The sequence below is a fragment of the Mustelus asterias genome, chromosome 14 (genome assembly GCF_964213995.1).
Source record: "Mustelus asterias chromosome 14, sMusAst1.hap1.1, whole genome shotgun sequence".
Classification (NCBI taxonomy): Eukaryota; Metazoa; Chordata; class Chondrichthyes; order Carcharhiniformes; family Triakidae; genus Mustelus; species Mustelus asterias.
Genome location: NC_135814.1, coordinates 98,978,924 through 98,995,059, shown reverse-complemented (window position 1 = coordinate 98,995,059; position 16,136 = coordinate 98,978,924). Strand labels below are relative to the sequence as shown.

The window sequence follows — 16,136 nt, the reverse complement described above, 5'->3', positions numbered from 1 at the left end:
TGAAAAAATTGTTGTACAAAACTAATTTATGAAAGAGACATCAGCCACATAACTTAGAAAGGATATTTAAAAATCAGGAAACGCTGGTAGCCTTCATATACCACCAGCATGTTCAGCTGCTTATTATTTGTGAGTATTCCAGCTGAATGCCAGCCTTAAAGTGCTAGATACTGATGCCCACACACAGTGAGGCCAGCTGTCGAGATTCTATGACTACTCTGACTGCAATCAGACCAACAATTAAACTTGAAATGCCCTAGGGCAGTAAGTGGAGTTGCAGTGGTGAATCTCACAGTTGCTCATTGCATAAATTCGCTGAGCAACACAGGAGATGTTGGGTTTTGGTTAATGATACCCCCGCACCTAAAACTTTACACCAACTTCCCTCAGCAAAAAAGAAAACAAAATTGTCCATTGTAAGACGTTATGGCGTCACCAGCGTCAACCACACTTAAAATCTTGAAACTCATCAAAAGTGAAGGAGGAGTTGCAATCCCACCTGCTCACAGAAGGGCCACATATCGAGCCTGACTGGAAAGGAGTAGGACCCAGTCTCCTTGTAACGTTCACATTTGGCAAAATCAAAGTTAAAACGCAGCAACGAAATGGTGAGGAACGTTGGGAGGTGCCGTAGCTTTGCTTCCTGCAAAACAAAAAGCACAGAACAGATAAACCACAGGCAAACTGGACCCATACCACATATCAAACCTGCTTTTCAGAATTACATCTATTACAACGCCACTGGCTCCCTGCAGCGAAAATGAAATCACATCAGCAAGGCTTCAGGATTTCTTAATTGAGTTTAAGTTTATTTATTAGTGTCACAAGTCGGCTTACATTAACACTGCAAATCAGTTACTGTGAAAATCCCCCAGTCGCCACACTCCGGCACCTGTTGGGGTACACCGAGGGAGAATTTAGCATGGCCAATACGCCTAACCAGCACGTCTTTCAGACTGTGGGAGGAAACCAGAGGATCCAGAGGAAACCCACGCAGACACGGGGAGAACATGCAGACACCGCACAGTGACCCAAGCTGGGAATCAAACCCGGGTCCCCGGCATTGTGAGGCAGCAGTGCTAACCACTGTGCCACCGTGCCTCCCTAGAACATAGAACATTACAACGCAGTACAGGCCCTTCGGCCCTCGATGTTGCGCCGACCAGTGGAACCAATCTAAAGCCCCTCTAATCTACACTATTCCAATATCATCCATATGTTTATCCAATAACCATTTGAATGCTCTTAATGTTGACGAGTCCACTACTGCTGCAGGCAGGGCATTCCACGCCCTTACTACTCTCTGAGTAAAGAACCTGCCTCTAACATCTGTCCTATATCTCTCACCCCTCAATTTAAAGCTATGTCCCCTCGTGCTAGCCATCACCATCCGAGGAAAAAGGCTCTCACTATCCACTCTATCTAATCCTCTGATCATCTTGTATGCCTCTATTAAGTCACCTCTTAACCTTCTTCTCTCTAACAAAAACAACCTCAAGCTCCTCAGCCTTTCCTCATGCAATTTTCCCACCATACCAGGCAACATCCTGGTAAATCTCCTCTGCACCCTTTCCAACACTTCCACATCTTTCCTATAATACGACGACCAGAACTGTACGCAATACTCCAAATGCGGCCGCACCAGAGTTTTGTACAGTTGCAGCATGATCTCCTGGTTCCGAAACTCAATTCCTCTACCAATAAAAGCTAACACACCGTACACCTTCTTAACAACCCCATCAACCTGGGTGCCAACTTTCAGGGATCTATGCACATGGACACCCAGATCCCTCTGTTCATCCACACTACCAAGTATCTTACCATTAGCCCAGTACTCTGTATTCCTGTTACTCCTTCCAAAGTGAATCACCTCACACTTTTCCGCATTAAACTCCATTTGCCACCTCTCAGCCCAGCTCTGCAGCTCATCTATTAGGTTAGGTTAATTGGCCATGCTAAATTGCCCCTTAGTGTCCCGGGATGCGTAGATTAGCGGGTAAATATGTGGGGATAGGGCCTGGGTGGGATTGTGTTCGGTGCAGACTCGATGGGCCGAGTGGCCTCTTTCTGCACTGTAGGGTTTCTATGATTTCTATGTCCCTCTGTAACCTGCCACTTCCCTCCGCACTGTCTACAACTCCACCGACTTTAGTGTCATCCGCAAATTTACTAATCCATCCTTCCACACCCTCATCCAGGTCATTAATAAAAATGACAAACAGCAGTGGCCCCAAAACAGATCCTTGCGGTACACCACTAGTAACTGAACTCCAGGATGAATATTTCCCATCAATCACCACCCCCCTCTGTTTTCTTACAGCTAGCCAATTCCTGATCCAAATCACTAAATCACCCTCAATCCCATGTGTCCGTATTTTCTGCAAAAGCTTACCATGGGGAACCTTATCAAACGCTTTGCTGAAATCCATATATACCACATCAACCGCTTTACCCTCATCCACCTCTTTGGTCATCTTCTCAAAGAACTCAATAAGGTTTGTGAGGCACGACCTACTCTTCACAAAACCGTGCTGACTATCCCTAATCAAATTATTCCTTTCTAGGTGATTATAAATCCTATCTCTTATAATCCTTTCCAATACTTTGCCCACAACAGAAGTAAGGCTCACCGGTCTATAATTACCAGGGTTGTCCCAACTCCCCTTCTTGAACAAGGGGACAACATTTGCTATCCTCCAGTCTTCTGGCACTGTTCCTGTAGACAATGACGACACAAAGATCAAAGCCAAAGGCTCTGCAATCTCCTCTCTAGCCTCCCAGAGAATCCTAGGATAAATCCCATCCGGCCCAGGGGACTTATCTATTTTTACCCATTCCAGAATTGCTAACACCTCCTCCTTATGAACATCAATCCCATCCAGTCCAACAGCCTGCATCTCAGTACTCCCCTCAACAACACTGTCCCTCTCCAGTGTGAATACCGACGAAAAATATTCATTTAGCGCCTCTCCTATCTCTTCAGACTCCACGCACAACTTCCCACTAGTGTCCTTGACTGGCCCTAATCTTACCCTAGTCATTCTTTTACTCCTGACATACCTATAGAAAGCTTTAGGGTTTTCCTTGATCCTACCTGCCAAAGACTTCTCATATCCCCTCCTGGCTCTTCTTAACTTCCCCCCCCCCCCCCCCCCCAACGATATTGGTACCCTAAACAAACACAATTTGATTCTTCACTAACTATTAAAATGTTTTTGGTGGTACAGAACTTGAACATTGCTGAAATAACAGTAGTATGCTGTTGATACTTTTCATCTTGCACTCATCAGGACAAACACAAGAATGCCAAATTTCAAAGTTAGCAACAATTTACACTGCATGATAAAAGGGTGCTGATTGGCCAGCAAATTCACTCTGATTGGTCGGAAAGGCGATTCTGATTGGTCATGGCATTACCATGGAGAATGTACCAGGATACTATTGTCCACCATTCTTTGTTTAATTTTTTTAAAATGCAATACCTAAACATGTTCCCTATGTCTGCTAAGGTCAGATCCCTGCGTATAAAGAAATGTAGCTTGAAGCAAGTGTAAGTGAGCCACATTGCAAGTGTGATGTTAGTGTACCTTTAAGATTTTTTTAAAAATCATGTTCTCTGCAGCTATCACAGCCTCAGTTTTTTTCCTTGTTGCCTGGTTGTCTGGAGAAGTCCTTTTACTGCTGCATCAATGGCTTAAATAGGGTTTTGTTTATTTTTACTATGGGCCTCAGGTACTTTCTGAGATTTGTTTTTTGACCTTGCATTGTGAGAGGGAAGACTGACTGACAAGTCAAAGTCAGGTGGTTCCTCCCCAGAAAAAAAAACTAAGGATTCATTTTCAGTTTAGAAGGGGGTGGACATCAGACGGAAAGCAGCGTTTCTCTCTTTTGCTCCCTGGTTTTGGAAATTCTGCTGTTAGCTGGAAGCAAGGTCTCCTGGTCTTGCTGCAGTGGAAAATTTGTTGCTGGTGTTATCTCCCTGGTGTTTTGGGAAGATGTTCTGACTCCAAGCTTGTCTGTGTGTGCATCAAGAGAGCTGCAGCATTCAACCAAAGGACTAAGTTCCAGCATCACGTGAGCATTTGTATTTTCTGTGCTGTACCTGTGGGAAGGGTTTTGTATAGGGACATTTGTTTGATTGGGACATTTCCTATATTCATTAAGGGCTATACAATATCATGGATGTTTTTAATTCTTGTTTATAATTGGTAAAATTTGTTAATTTTCTTTCTATACATGTTAACTTTATTCTTAATAAACTTTGTTGATAAAAGCTTCCTAGTGGTCAGTCGAATAATACTTGAAGTGAAACATCTCCTGCTTACTCTAGCCAAATTCAGAGTGCAAAACGTATGATCCAGGTGGACTTCATAAAACACTTTGGAGTTTCCGACCTGAATTATAATAGCGAGCCTAACGCAATCTTAAATTGGGTGTTAGTGTAATTATTAGCACACTTGGCACTGTTCAGCAAGTGCTGTCCAATCGCGGAATCACGTCTAACATTAGAGATTATGTTTTGAGCTTTGAAAGCATGGCTGGTTGATTGCACAGTAAGAAGTTTAACAACACCAGGTTAAAGTCCAACAGGTTTATTTGGTAGCAAAAGCCACACAGGTTGATTGCAGTCAGTACTCTGTCTACTGCAAACAGCTGAAGGGACTTGCTGTTTGGTGCGATCCAAGGTCACTGGGACATGCATGCTTATGTACTTGGCATTGTACTGGCACTGAAATTCATGTACTGTATTACTCATTTGTGAGATAATTTGAGTTAGACTGGGTATTTTTCAGGTCCAGAGTGGTGTTCCCTGGAGATCCTCTCTAAGTCTAGCTCTTGCTCACATTTTTATTGGTTTCTACTAGAATTGAGTCATTATTCACTGGCAAATTAGCAAAACTCAAGCTGAAAAATCCACACCAAACAACTGACACAAAAACATTAAACTAAGCAAAATACTGCAGATGCTGAAATCTGAAACAAGAACAGAGGATGCTGCGAAAAAGCTCAGCAGGTCTACCCGCATCTATCAGGAGAGAAACCGAGTTAACGTTTTTGAGTCATAAACCCTTCGTCGGAACTGAAAGGAGGGAGAATGTGTTAGAGTAAAAGAGATGAGTGGTGCAGTTAAGATGAAGGAGAAAGGTCAAACTAAAGTTGCCAAACTCAACGTCGAGTCCCCAGGGCTGCAATTTGCCCAATCGGAAGATAAGGGGCGGGGTTTCTGGCCGCGATCACCCCGAAACCAGAAAATCCCACTCGAGGTCAACAGACCTTTCCATGGTTCCTCGCCCACTACGATTCCTGTGGTGGGCGAAAGAGGAAAATTCGTCTCAAGGTGTTGCTCCTCCAGCTTGCACGAGACTTCACTCCAATTTTACTCCCCATCGAAGTCAATGAGTGATATTGGGAATGTTCGTATGTGTTGGGTAAAATCATCCTTCCACCTGATCCCATAGGTTTCCCATATAGCAAGTTGGTTAAAATTGCCCCCATCCCCTCTAAAAAATAAATACTTTTAGGATGTTGGGGCAAGCTTACCTTAGTTGCTTTAACCAGTTTCTCACATCTTCCACACTGGTAGAGATTATCATTATCAAAATGTTCTTCTTCAACATAGAAGGTACACAGAGCTTCTTCCAGTCCACTGACACCTTTCACAGCCACAGTCAAGTCCAGGAAATCCTCCTGCCAATTAAACCAATGCTATCCATTATAGAGTCAATAGGAGCAAGTTAGAAAAGGGAAGACTTCTTTTTAAAAGGAAAGAACATTGAAGATGTGCAGAAAGGAGTAAAAGAGTGATGGGAACTAATGCAAGTCAAAAACAAAATCATGGGAAACACAAGAATTGGTCGAACTATCCAGGCAGGAAATTGAGTTCAGTTGTTTAATGTCTCATTACCTTTGTGGGAATGGACATGGCCTGAATTGAGGAGGACGACGACAGATAGGACCAGGACCATGGGGCTTTAGTTTGGAAGGAGTAAAGGGACATGGAGCGCATGTTGAGGAGTGGGCAGGCTGAAACTCAGGATTGGGAATATTCTCTCAGGAAAATCAAGGACTGGAATGCAATTTTGGAAGTAGCATGGAGGCAAATGAATGGTTGCAAGCAACACCTGGGCTCGGAATATAGTACTCACATCACAGCATTTACTAGACAGCAGACATTGGAACTATATTTTTATCAGGCAGCTGTTATATAAGACATTCCAGCATAAATGCTTACATACAGATTCACATTAGACACTCATTAAACGTAATTATTGTTTTATAAATGTGGCAGCTAACAGAAGACAGCAAGATGATAAATGTGCAGATGATCTATTTTAATGTGTGTTGGTTGAAGCATAACTGTTAATCAGAGCATGACATGAATTCCCATTATTCTTCAAATAGTGCTGAGGAATCCTTGAGGTCCTCATAGGGCCCGCAACCAAATGACAGCACTTCAACAATGCAGAAATCCCTCAGTTAAGTCTTAGATTACCTGCTGAAAGAAACTTGGAAGCATTGTAAACTATGAGGAGGGTAATGTAGAACTGCAAAGGGACACAGACATGTGGGTAGAATGGACGGACAAGTAGCAGAGGAATTTCAATGCAGCAAAGTGTGAAGTGATTTATTTGGTAAGAAGAACGCAAAGAAGGTGACTTCAGGAAATAAGGTGACCTTCACCCACCTTACAGATCATTTTCAATTTTAAGCGTGCCTATCTGCTTAGTAAAGAGCATTCTTGATTCTGGATGACAGAGAGGTTCAGTGATTTCTCTATCTTTATACTTCAACTTTGTCAAGAATTGGCCTTTGGCTTTCAATGTAGTTCCGCTTGGACTCTGGAACTTGATAGGTGAGGGTTAACCATAGAAAAGTTACAGAACAGAAAGCGGCCATTCAGCCCATCGTGTCTGCACCGGCCAAAAAATAACTAGCCACCCATTCTAATCCCAACTTCGAGCCCCTGGTCCATGGCTTTGCGGGTTACAGTACTTCAAGTAGCTTTTAAATGAGTTGAAGGGAGTCAGTTTACACCTGGAAGATCCTTTTGCATTTTTAAGTAACTTCCCATTCATATTGTTTCTGTCTATCCAGAAACCACAAACTGAAGTCATTCCGAGGGCATTTCGACTTGGTATTCTTCAAAGAATTCACCAAGTTATTTAGGAATGGCAAAATGTGCAAGCGATCAGTCTTGGGGCCAGGTATTACTCATTCTATAGAAGAAATAATCTCCAATTGTCTTGCGTGTGTGGTAAACAGTCAAGAGTAAAAAGAATAACAATGCCCATCTACTTTTCGTTCAAGGACATGGGAGCACCTGGGAATGGGTTTATTGATTTTAACGTAAAGATATTTTTTTATTGTCACTGATTACTTGTCAGAGTGGATTGAAGTGAATCGATCGCACAGCATCACAGCAGAAGCAATCATTCAATCACTGGAGAGAGTTAATGCAACACATGACATCCCAGACACTGGTGTCAACATTATCATGGTCCGTCATTTGCTGATGAATTATTCCAAAATTTTGCAAAGGAATACGGATTTATTCATGTAACCAGTTCACCTCTTTATTCTCAAGCAAATAGAATGACCGAGAGAGGTGTATGAACCATATAGCACTTCTGAGTTTATCAAACCTCACCACTACAAAATGGTGTCCCGCCATCAGAGTTGTTAATGAGAAGGAGACTGAGAACACAACTTTCAACTCAGCAACAGGAACGAGAACAAAATTTCACTTCGAACAACCACAAGTGGGTAAAACGGCAAAAGAAAGAGCAGAGAAACAAACAGGCTCATAAATCTCGTGTTCTATGCCTAAAGTTACCAGTGCTGAAGTTAAGGGAGAGAATATGAGCAGAGGTCAACAGATGGAAGGCTTCCTAATTGAAAGAAAGGCACAATCAGGATCATATAGGATTGAAACAGATCATGGAATTATAAAGTGAAACCGTAGTGTCTTAATATCCTTAGAAAGAGAGTAACTGGAACCTTGGGCTTACTACTCAGATCTTGATGGAGACAAAGAAGAAAATACAAGATAAAGCTCTACAGCCATCTAAGTGAAGGACACTTAGACTGACAGAGGGGAGAGTGCATCATGTCCTAGGCCTCAGAAAGAGATCAGAACGAGATCAGGGAGATTGGTCAAGATACCTCAGAGACCAGCCCTGTGAAATCTGAGACTTTGGAGGGAGATGTAGGAAGATATAAATAATTGGGATAAAGACTTGAGGGTACATGTAGAGTAAGGGTTAACATGACTGTGTAACAGAAATATGGAGGGCAGACATGTTCCAAACTCACGCAGGGTTCTTTGAATGTATACAGGCACTGCAAATAAAGAGTAATAGTTTTAACTCACTACAATCTCAAGCAGCTTATTTTGGGAGAATAGAAAAGCCACAAAGAACCCCATCTAGATCTGGAACACATGGTGAAACAATAATGACCAGATAATCTGTTTTTGTGTTGTTGATTGAGGGATAAATATTGCCCAGAACACCAGGGATAACTGACCTGCTCCTCTTTTAATAGTGCCATGGGATCACTTACATCCACTGGGGAAAGCAGATGGGGTCTTGGTTCAACATTTCATTTCAGCCTCAACTGCGCAGTTCTCCCTCGGTCCCGCGCTGGACTGTCAGTCTTGATTTTTGTGCCCAAGTCTTGGAGAAAGACTCGACCCCAGAACAGTGCGACTCAGAGACAACAGTGCGACTCAGAGACAACAGTGCGACTCAGAGACAACAGTGCGACTCAGAGACAACAGTGCGACTCAGAGACAACAGTGCGACTCAGAGACAACAGTGCGACTCAGAGACAACAGTGCGACTCAGAGACAACAGTGCGACTCAGAGACAACAGTGCGACTCAGAGACAACAGTGCGACTCAGAGACAACAGTGCGACTCAGAGACAACAGTGCGACTCAGAGACAACAGTGCGACTCAGAGACAACAGTGCGACTCAGAGACAACAGTGCGACTCAGAGACAACAGTGCGACTCAGAGACAACAGTGCGACTCAGAGACAACAGTGCGACTCAGAGACAACAGTGCGACTCAGAGACAACAGTGCGACTCAGAGACAACAGTGCGACTCAGAGACAACAGTGCGACTCAGAGACAACAGTGCGACTCAGAGACAACAGTGCGACTCAGAGACAACAGTGCGACTCAGAGACAACAGTGCGACTCAGAGACAACAGTGCGACTCAGAGACAACAGTGCGACTCAGAGACAACAGTGCGACTCAGAGACAACAGTGCGACTCAGAGACAACAGTGCGACTCAGAGACAACAGTGCGACTCAGAGACAACAGTGCGACTCAGAGACAACAGTGCGACTCAGAGACAACAGTGCGACTCAGAGACAACAGTGCGACTCAGAGACAACAGTGCGACTCAGAGACAACAGTGCGACTCAGAGACAACAGTGCGACTCAGAGACAACAGTGCGACTCAGAGACAACAGTGCGACTCAGAGACAACAGTGCGACTCAGAGACAACAGTGCGACTCAGAGACAACAGTGCGACTCAGAGACAACAGTGCGACTCAGAGACAACAGTGCGACTCAGAGACAACAGTGCGACTCAGAGACAACAGTGCGACTCAGAGACAACAGTGCGACTCAGAGACAACAGTGCGACTCAGAGACAACAGTGCGACTCAGAGACAACAGTGCGACTCAGAGACAACAGTGCGACTCAGAGACAACAGTGCGACTCAGAGACAACAGTGCGACTCAGAGACAACAGTGCGACTCAGAGACAACAGTGCGACTCAGAGACAACAGTGCGACTCAGAGACAACAGTGCGACTCAGAGACAACAGTGCGACTCAGAGACAACAGTGCGACTCAGAGACAACAGTGCGACTCAGAGACAACAGTGCGACTCAGAGACAACAGTGCGACTCAGAGACAACAGTGCGACTCAGAGACAACAGTGCGACTCAGAGACAACAGTGCGACTCAGAGACAACAGTGCGACCAACTGAGCCAAGGTCGAGACCAGGGGGTGGATGTACATCAATTTCTGAATGTGGCAGGATAAGTTGAGAAAGCAGATAGGATTCATTGCTTTATTAATGGAATGATAAAACATTGGTTAGGCCTCGGCTGGAATTGTGTGTTCAATTCGGGGGACCATATTTTAAGGAGGGCGTCACGTCCGTAGAGAGGGAGCAGAAAAGATTTACTGGAAATGGTACGATGGTTGAGACTTCAGTTATGTGGAGAGACTGGAGAAGCTGGGACTGTTTTCCTTAGAGCAGAGAAGGTGATATGATGCAGACATTCAAAAATCATGCCAGTTTTATACCTGTCTTTCACTAACGTTGCCACACTCCTTACAAACGATCTTGTTCACGACTATTCCATGGTACAGTCTGTTAATGAGGTCATGTCCAGAGGTTCCGACTAAAGAGCTTTCAAGTGCGCTGAAGAGAATTCGGTTTAATTCCTGAACGTCATGCTGACTGGTCTCCTGTAAAATAATTTTGACTTGTTCAATTACACGTTCCACCAATCCTCTAAATGAAAGACATGCTTTCAGAGAAAACATGATACCACCAGGATAGCAACAAAGCAACATTACACTTTTCATTGCTAATTCCATGAAATTACATCTCATATTCTTGACGTCTGAAGTCATATTGTCTGATTCTAGTCTTCGCTGTGCATCCTCGCTTCCCTCTGCTCCACCACTCCGCTGCCTAGGAAGGCGGTGGAGGCCAGAAACCTTACAACCTTTAAAAAAGAATTTGGATGAGCACTTGAAATCTCTCAACATTCAAGGATATGGGACAAGTGCAGGAAAATGGGATTAGCACACCTTTAATGGTAGTTATTGCCAGTACAGACTCGATGGGCCTTTTCTGCACTGTATGACTCTATGCCTCTATGACTTCATCCCAAATCTCTTGAGCACCCTGAACTTCCCCCGACTCGGCAAGCAACCTGAAAACCTAGCTATTCAGCCATGCTTTCAGGCATCTCTTCTAACTGGCATCACTGTTCCGTTCTTGTTTGAATTTTACGTTTATTTATTAGTGTCACAAGTAGGATTACATTAACACCGCAATGAATTACCCTGAAAATCCCCCAGTCGCCACACTCCGACGCCTGTTCGGATACATGGAGGGAGAATTTAGCATGGCCAATGCACCTAAACTGCATGTCTTTCGGGAGGAAACTGAAACGCTTGGAGGAAACCCATGCAGACACGGGAAGAAGGTGCGGACTTCGCACAGACAGTGACCCAAGCCGGGAATCGAACCCGGGTCCCTGGCGCTGTGAGGCAGCAGTGCTAACCACTGTGCCACCGTTCTTAGTATATGTCCAAAGGCGCTTCACAATGTCAAAGGTGCTATATAAATTGCATGGTTGGTGCCTTGGTCAAGAAATACTCTACAATGCCAATTATGTTTACAAAATCTGAGAGCATCTGTTGTATTCTGGGGATTACACTTCCAAATTTTAGAAAGAAAATGTCATCCGTTTTTTGTCTAATGTAGAGCTAGAAATTTGCAGGCACCTGATATTGTGCAAACGTTTCTCACCAAAGTACAATTAAATCTGATTGACCTGGGGAATAGATTATGTTCTCAGGAAGTACCTGGACATTGACTTCCAAGGGACAGGTCTGGTTATCAATTCAGCATCTTAACGATATTTCAGACCCTAGATTCCACAGCTGGTGATACAAAATACTTGTGAAGCCAGCGTCAGCTTGTAGCTGGCTCCAGAAGCAGCATGGTGGCACCTTAAGAGGTGGGAAGTAGTTGAGGAGACATAGGAACAGGAGATGGCACTGATTGGAGACCATTATTTCCCAAGGAAGCAGGAGATCAGAGTACACAGAGAGCACTTCCTGGTAACTGAACACCAGGATAGGGGAATATAGCAACAACAGTAGGTCTTTCCACCCCCAAGCCTATTCTGCCATTTATGTAGATTGCGGCAAATTTGTATCTTGACGCCAGTTACCCATCTTGGTTTTGCAATCCTTAATACCCTCACAAAAAAGTCATCAATCTGTGTTTTTAAATATTCAACCGACCCCCAGCCTCAGCAGCTTTCTGGAGAGAATTTGTCTTTCACTACCCTTTGTGTGAAGGAGAGAAGAGAACAAAATATTGACCGTGCAATTTTTCTCCATTTAAGCAGCATATAACAGAGGGGAAGTTGACTTGCATCGCTGAACCTTGTAAAAAGCCAATAAAGCAATAAATAAATAATCAGCATTATGTAACACACCTCATTACTTGTCCAGCCAAAGCTATCAGTTAGGTCGGATGTAGATGCTGCCAGTTGGTCGGCAAGCAATAATTGTGCAAAAAGCCTCTGCAACTCCAAAGGGATGACTCGAACCTAAAAGAGTATTAATATAATTACTGTATTCAATCTTTACATCCCATCATACTCCAATAATCCAAATCAGTTTACAATTCTGCCCCAGTGCAAAGCAATGAGGAGGACAGATTCAACAGAAAACCGAGACAAAGCATCGCCCTCCACTGAAACCATGCAGATGCTTTGTTACAGTAAATGCTAATATCATACCGTGCTTCCTAGTTGTTATAAGAACACTTTTGGATATTGATGGGTACAGCAGAAAAACATAACGAGGAAGAAAATATTAAGCTGTTCAGCATTCCTTGAAAGTGGATAAATGACTAGGCCCGGATGAAATGTGTCACAGGTTGCTAAGGGGAGCAAGGGGTGAAAAAACTCTACTCTGACGATCATTTTTCAATCTTGCTAACATTGTATCAGTGTTTAAAAAGAGAGGAAAAGACAGCTCTTCTAATTATAGGCAGTCAACCTCACCTTGATAAAAGCAAAATACTGTGGATGCTGGAATCTGAAACAAAAACAGAAAATGCTGGAAAAACTCAGCAGGCCTCTGCGGAGAGAGAATAGAGCTAACGTTTCGAGTCTAGATGACCCTTCGTCAGAACCTAAACTCGATTGTGGGCAAATATTTAGAAAACATTCCAACGGAGGGTGGCTTGGTGGCATAATGGTTAGCATTGCTGCCTCACAGCGCACAAGAACCCAGGTTCAATTCCGACCCTGGGTGATTGTGTGGAGTTTGCACATTCTCCCTGTGTTTGCGTGGGTTTCCTCCCACAGTGTGTAGGTTAGGTGGATTGGCCATGCTAAATTGCCCCTTAGCATCCCAAGACATGTAGGTTAGATGGATTAGCCAGGTTAATTGTGTGGAGCTATGGGGATAGGATGGGGTACTCTATCAGAGAGTTGATGCAGACTCGATGGGCCGAACAGCCTCCTTCTGCACTGTAGGGATTCTATGATGGATGGTAAAAATGTAATTTAGAGAAGTCCTAATAAAGGGCAGTTGGCATGGGTTTGTTAAGGAAAGGAGTGTATGACCAACTGGATCGAATGTCCTGAAGAGGAAACAAGGAGGGCTTTTGAGGGTAGCATGTTTAATGTAATCTACATGGGTTTTAGCAAGGCTTTTGCCAACATCCCACACAAAGGCTGGTCAAAAAATTAACAGCTTATAGATTCCAAGGGCAAGTTGGATCCAAAATTGCCTCAGTGCTAGAATGCAGAAAGTTTTAGTGAACGGGTGTTTTTGTGACTGGAAGGTTGCTTCCAAGAGGATGCCGTAGGGCTCAGTAATAGGTCCTTTACTGTTCATGGCATATATAGAATTATAGAATCCCTACAGTGTAGAAAAGGCCATTTGGCCCATCAAGTCTGACAGAGTATCTTACCCAAGCTCTTTCCCACGCATTTATCATGGCTAATCCATCGAACCTACACATCTTGGGACAATAACGGGCAATTCAGCATGGCCAATCCACCAAACCTACACATCTTTGGAGTGTGGGAGGAAACGGGAGCACCCGGAGGAAACCCACAGACACGGGGAGAAATTCCACACAGAGTCACCTAAGGCCAGAATTGAACCCGGGTCCCTGGCGCTGTGAAGCAGCAGTGCTAACCACTGTGTCACTCATGTCAATGTAGAATTAAGAAGTTTACAGTTCATACAAATATTGGCTGTGTGATTGACAGTGAGGAAGAAAGTGATAGCTCCTTGAAGTCTACAAAATGACTGGTCAGGTTGCCAGAAAAATAGCGAATGGAATATAATTCGCACAAAGTATGATATAATGCATTTGAGAAGGTCAAACACGCCACAGGAATACATGATAAATTGTCAGATTCTGAGAGGTTTTGGAGGAGCAGAGAAGTATTAGAATGAAAACCTGCAGATCCACAAAGGTAGCAGGACTATAGATACAGTAGTCAAGAAGGAATTAGGGAGATCTTTCTTCATTGGCCAAAATCTAGGGTACAAGAGCAGGGAGGTTATGTTAGAACTGTATAAAATACTAGTTAGACCACAGGTACAGTACTGTATACGGTTCTGTTCTTCACATTACAGGAGGAATGTGATCACACTGGAGAGATATTTATGAGAACAATGCCAAGAATGGTGAATTTAGAACATAGAAGCGCAGTACAGGCCCTTCGGCCCTCGATGTTGCACCGACCTGTGAAACCAATCTAAAGCCCATCTAACCTACACTATTCCAATATCATCCATATGTTTATCCAATGACCATTTAAATGCCCTTAATGTTGGCGAGTCCACTACTGTTGCAGGCAGGGCATTCCACACCCGTACTACTCTCCGAGTAAAGAACCTACCTCTGACATCTGTCCTATATCTATCACCCCTCAATTTAAAGCTATGTCCCCTTGTGCTAGCTATCAGCATCCGAGGAAAAAGGCTCTCACTGTCCATCCTATCTAATCCTCTGATTTATCCACGAGGAAAGATGTTAAATTTTTTTTTGGAACAGAGCTGGCTGAGGGCTGATTTCATTAAGGTGTACAAAATAACAGGTATCCTAGAGTGGATAGGAAGGACCTCTTTTCGCTAGCAGAGAGGTTAGTGGTGGCATGGATTTATATTATTTGTAGGATTAGAGGCGAGTTCTGGATTAGGTTTTTCACCTAGATGATGTTGAGGTGTGGAACCCACTGCCTGAAAAGGTTGGCAGAGGAAGAAAATGTCATTACATTTAAGAAATGCTTGGGAAAATGGTGCCGTAACCTACAGGATTACAAACCACAATCTGGAAGGCGGGATTAGACTAGATCACTCTTGCTGGCTTGCATGGGCAAGATGGACTGAATGGCCTGCTTCAGAGAGCTGTAAATCTTTCTATATGCTACTTTACCTGCAGAATAATCATCTAGTAACACTACTAAATTAGAATCATAGAATCACAGAATCCCTACAGTGCAGAAGGAGGCCGTTTGGCTCATCGAGTCTGCACCAAACACAATCCCACCCAGATTGCATCCCCTCATATTTACCCTGCTAATCCCCCAGACACTAGGGCTAATTTAACATGGCCAATCAATCTAACCCGCACACCTTTGGATTGTGGGAGGAAACCGGAGCACCCGGAGGAAACCCACGCAGACACAGGGAGAATGTACAAACACCACACAGAGAGTGACCCGAGGCCGGAATTGAAGCCGGGTCCCTGGCACTGAGAGGCAGCAGTGCTACCCACTTGCCACCGTGCCGCCCAAATTCTACAGTAAACCTCACTATTATTCAATGCACCAGTCAGCTCTGGTTACTTTTCCAGTCATACGTTAAATAGTTATGGTGAAGGATGATAATAAAGGAATGCGAGCAGTGTTGTTACAAGCATCAGGAGACACCGATAAGTGCTCACATACATGGAAGCTGTCAGTTTGAATCAGAAAAACAACATCAGGAGTGAGGCACATCACAAACCCATTTATAACCACAAAGTATCTTTATTAGTAAATGTTAAAATTGATCAATATGCCATATTGAAACACCAAAATAAATGAACTTGTGCTTCAGAAGAGCGTGACTTGACAGGCCTGGTAGTGGCCCTGCTGGTTTGGTGGAAAACCCCCTCGGGTAGTACTTTATATATTCCGATATCTATTAAATAAAGAGTTAAAAGGTCCAAATCACAGAAGAAACTCTTTCCAGGCAATAGATAGAGCCTTACTACATCAAATCAATAACTTCACTGGGGAAGAAAGAAAGACTTGCACTTATATTCTACCTCTAATGGCCTCCGGATATATC

General features: G+C 43.7%; 1 protein-coding gene across 2 annotated transcripts in view; it reads right to left on the bottom strand.

Annotated features, from left to right (window-relative positions):
- Positions 1-16,136, bottom strand: part of usp40 (ubiquitin specific peptidase 40) — a 134,774-nt gene that overhangs the window by 92,448 nt on the left and 26,190 nt on the right. For both annotated transcript variants that reach the window (XM_078228938.1, XM_078228937.1), the window contains exons 5-8: positions 12,269-12,382; positions 10,332-10,496; positions 5,542-5,688; positions 500-643 (exon numbers count right to left, since the gene is read on the bottom strand). In XM_078228938.1, the coding sequence (XP_078085064.1) occupies positions 500-643; positions 5,542-5,688; positions 10,332-10,496; positions 12,269-12,382 (570 nt within the window). The remainder of the gene's footprint in view (positions 1-499; positions 644-5,541; positions 5,689-10,331; positions 10,497-12,268; positions 12,383-16,136) is intronic.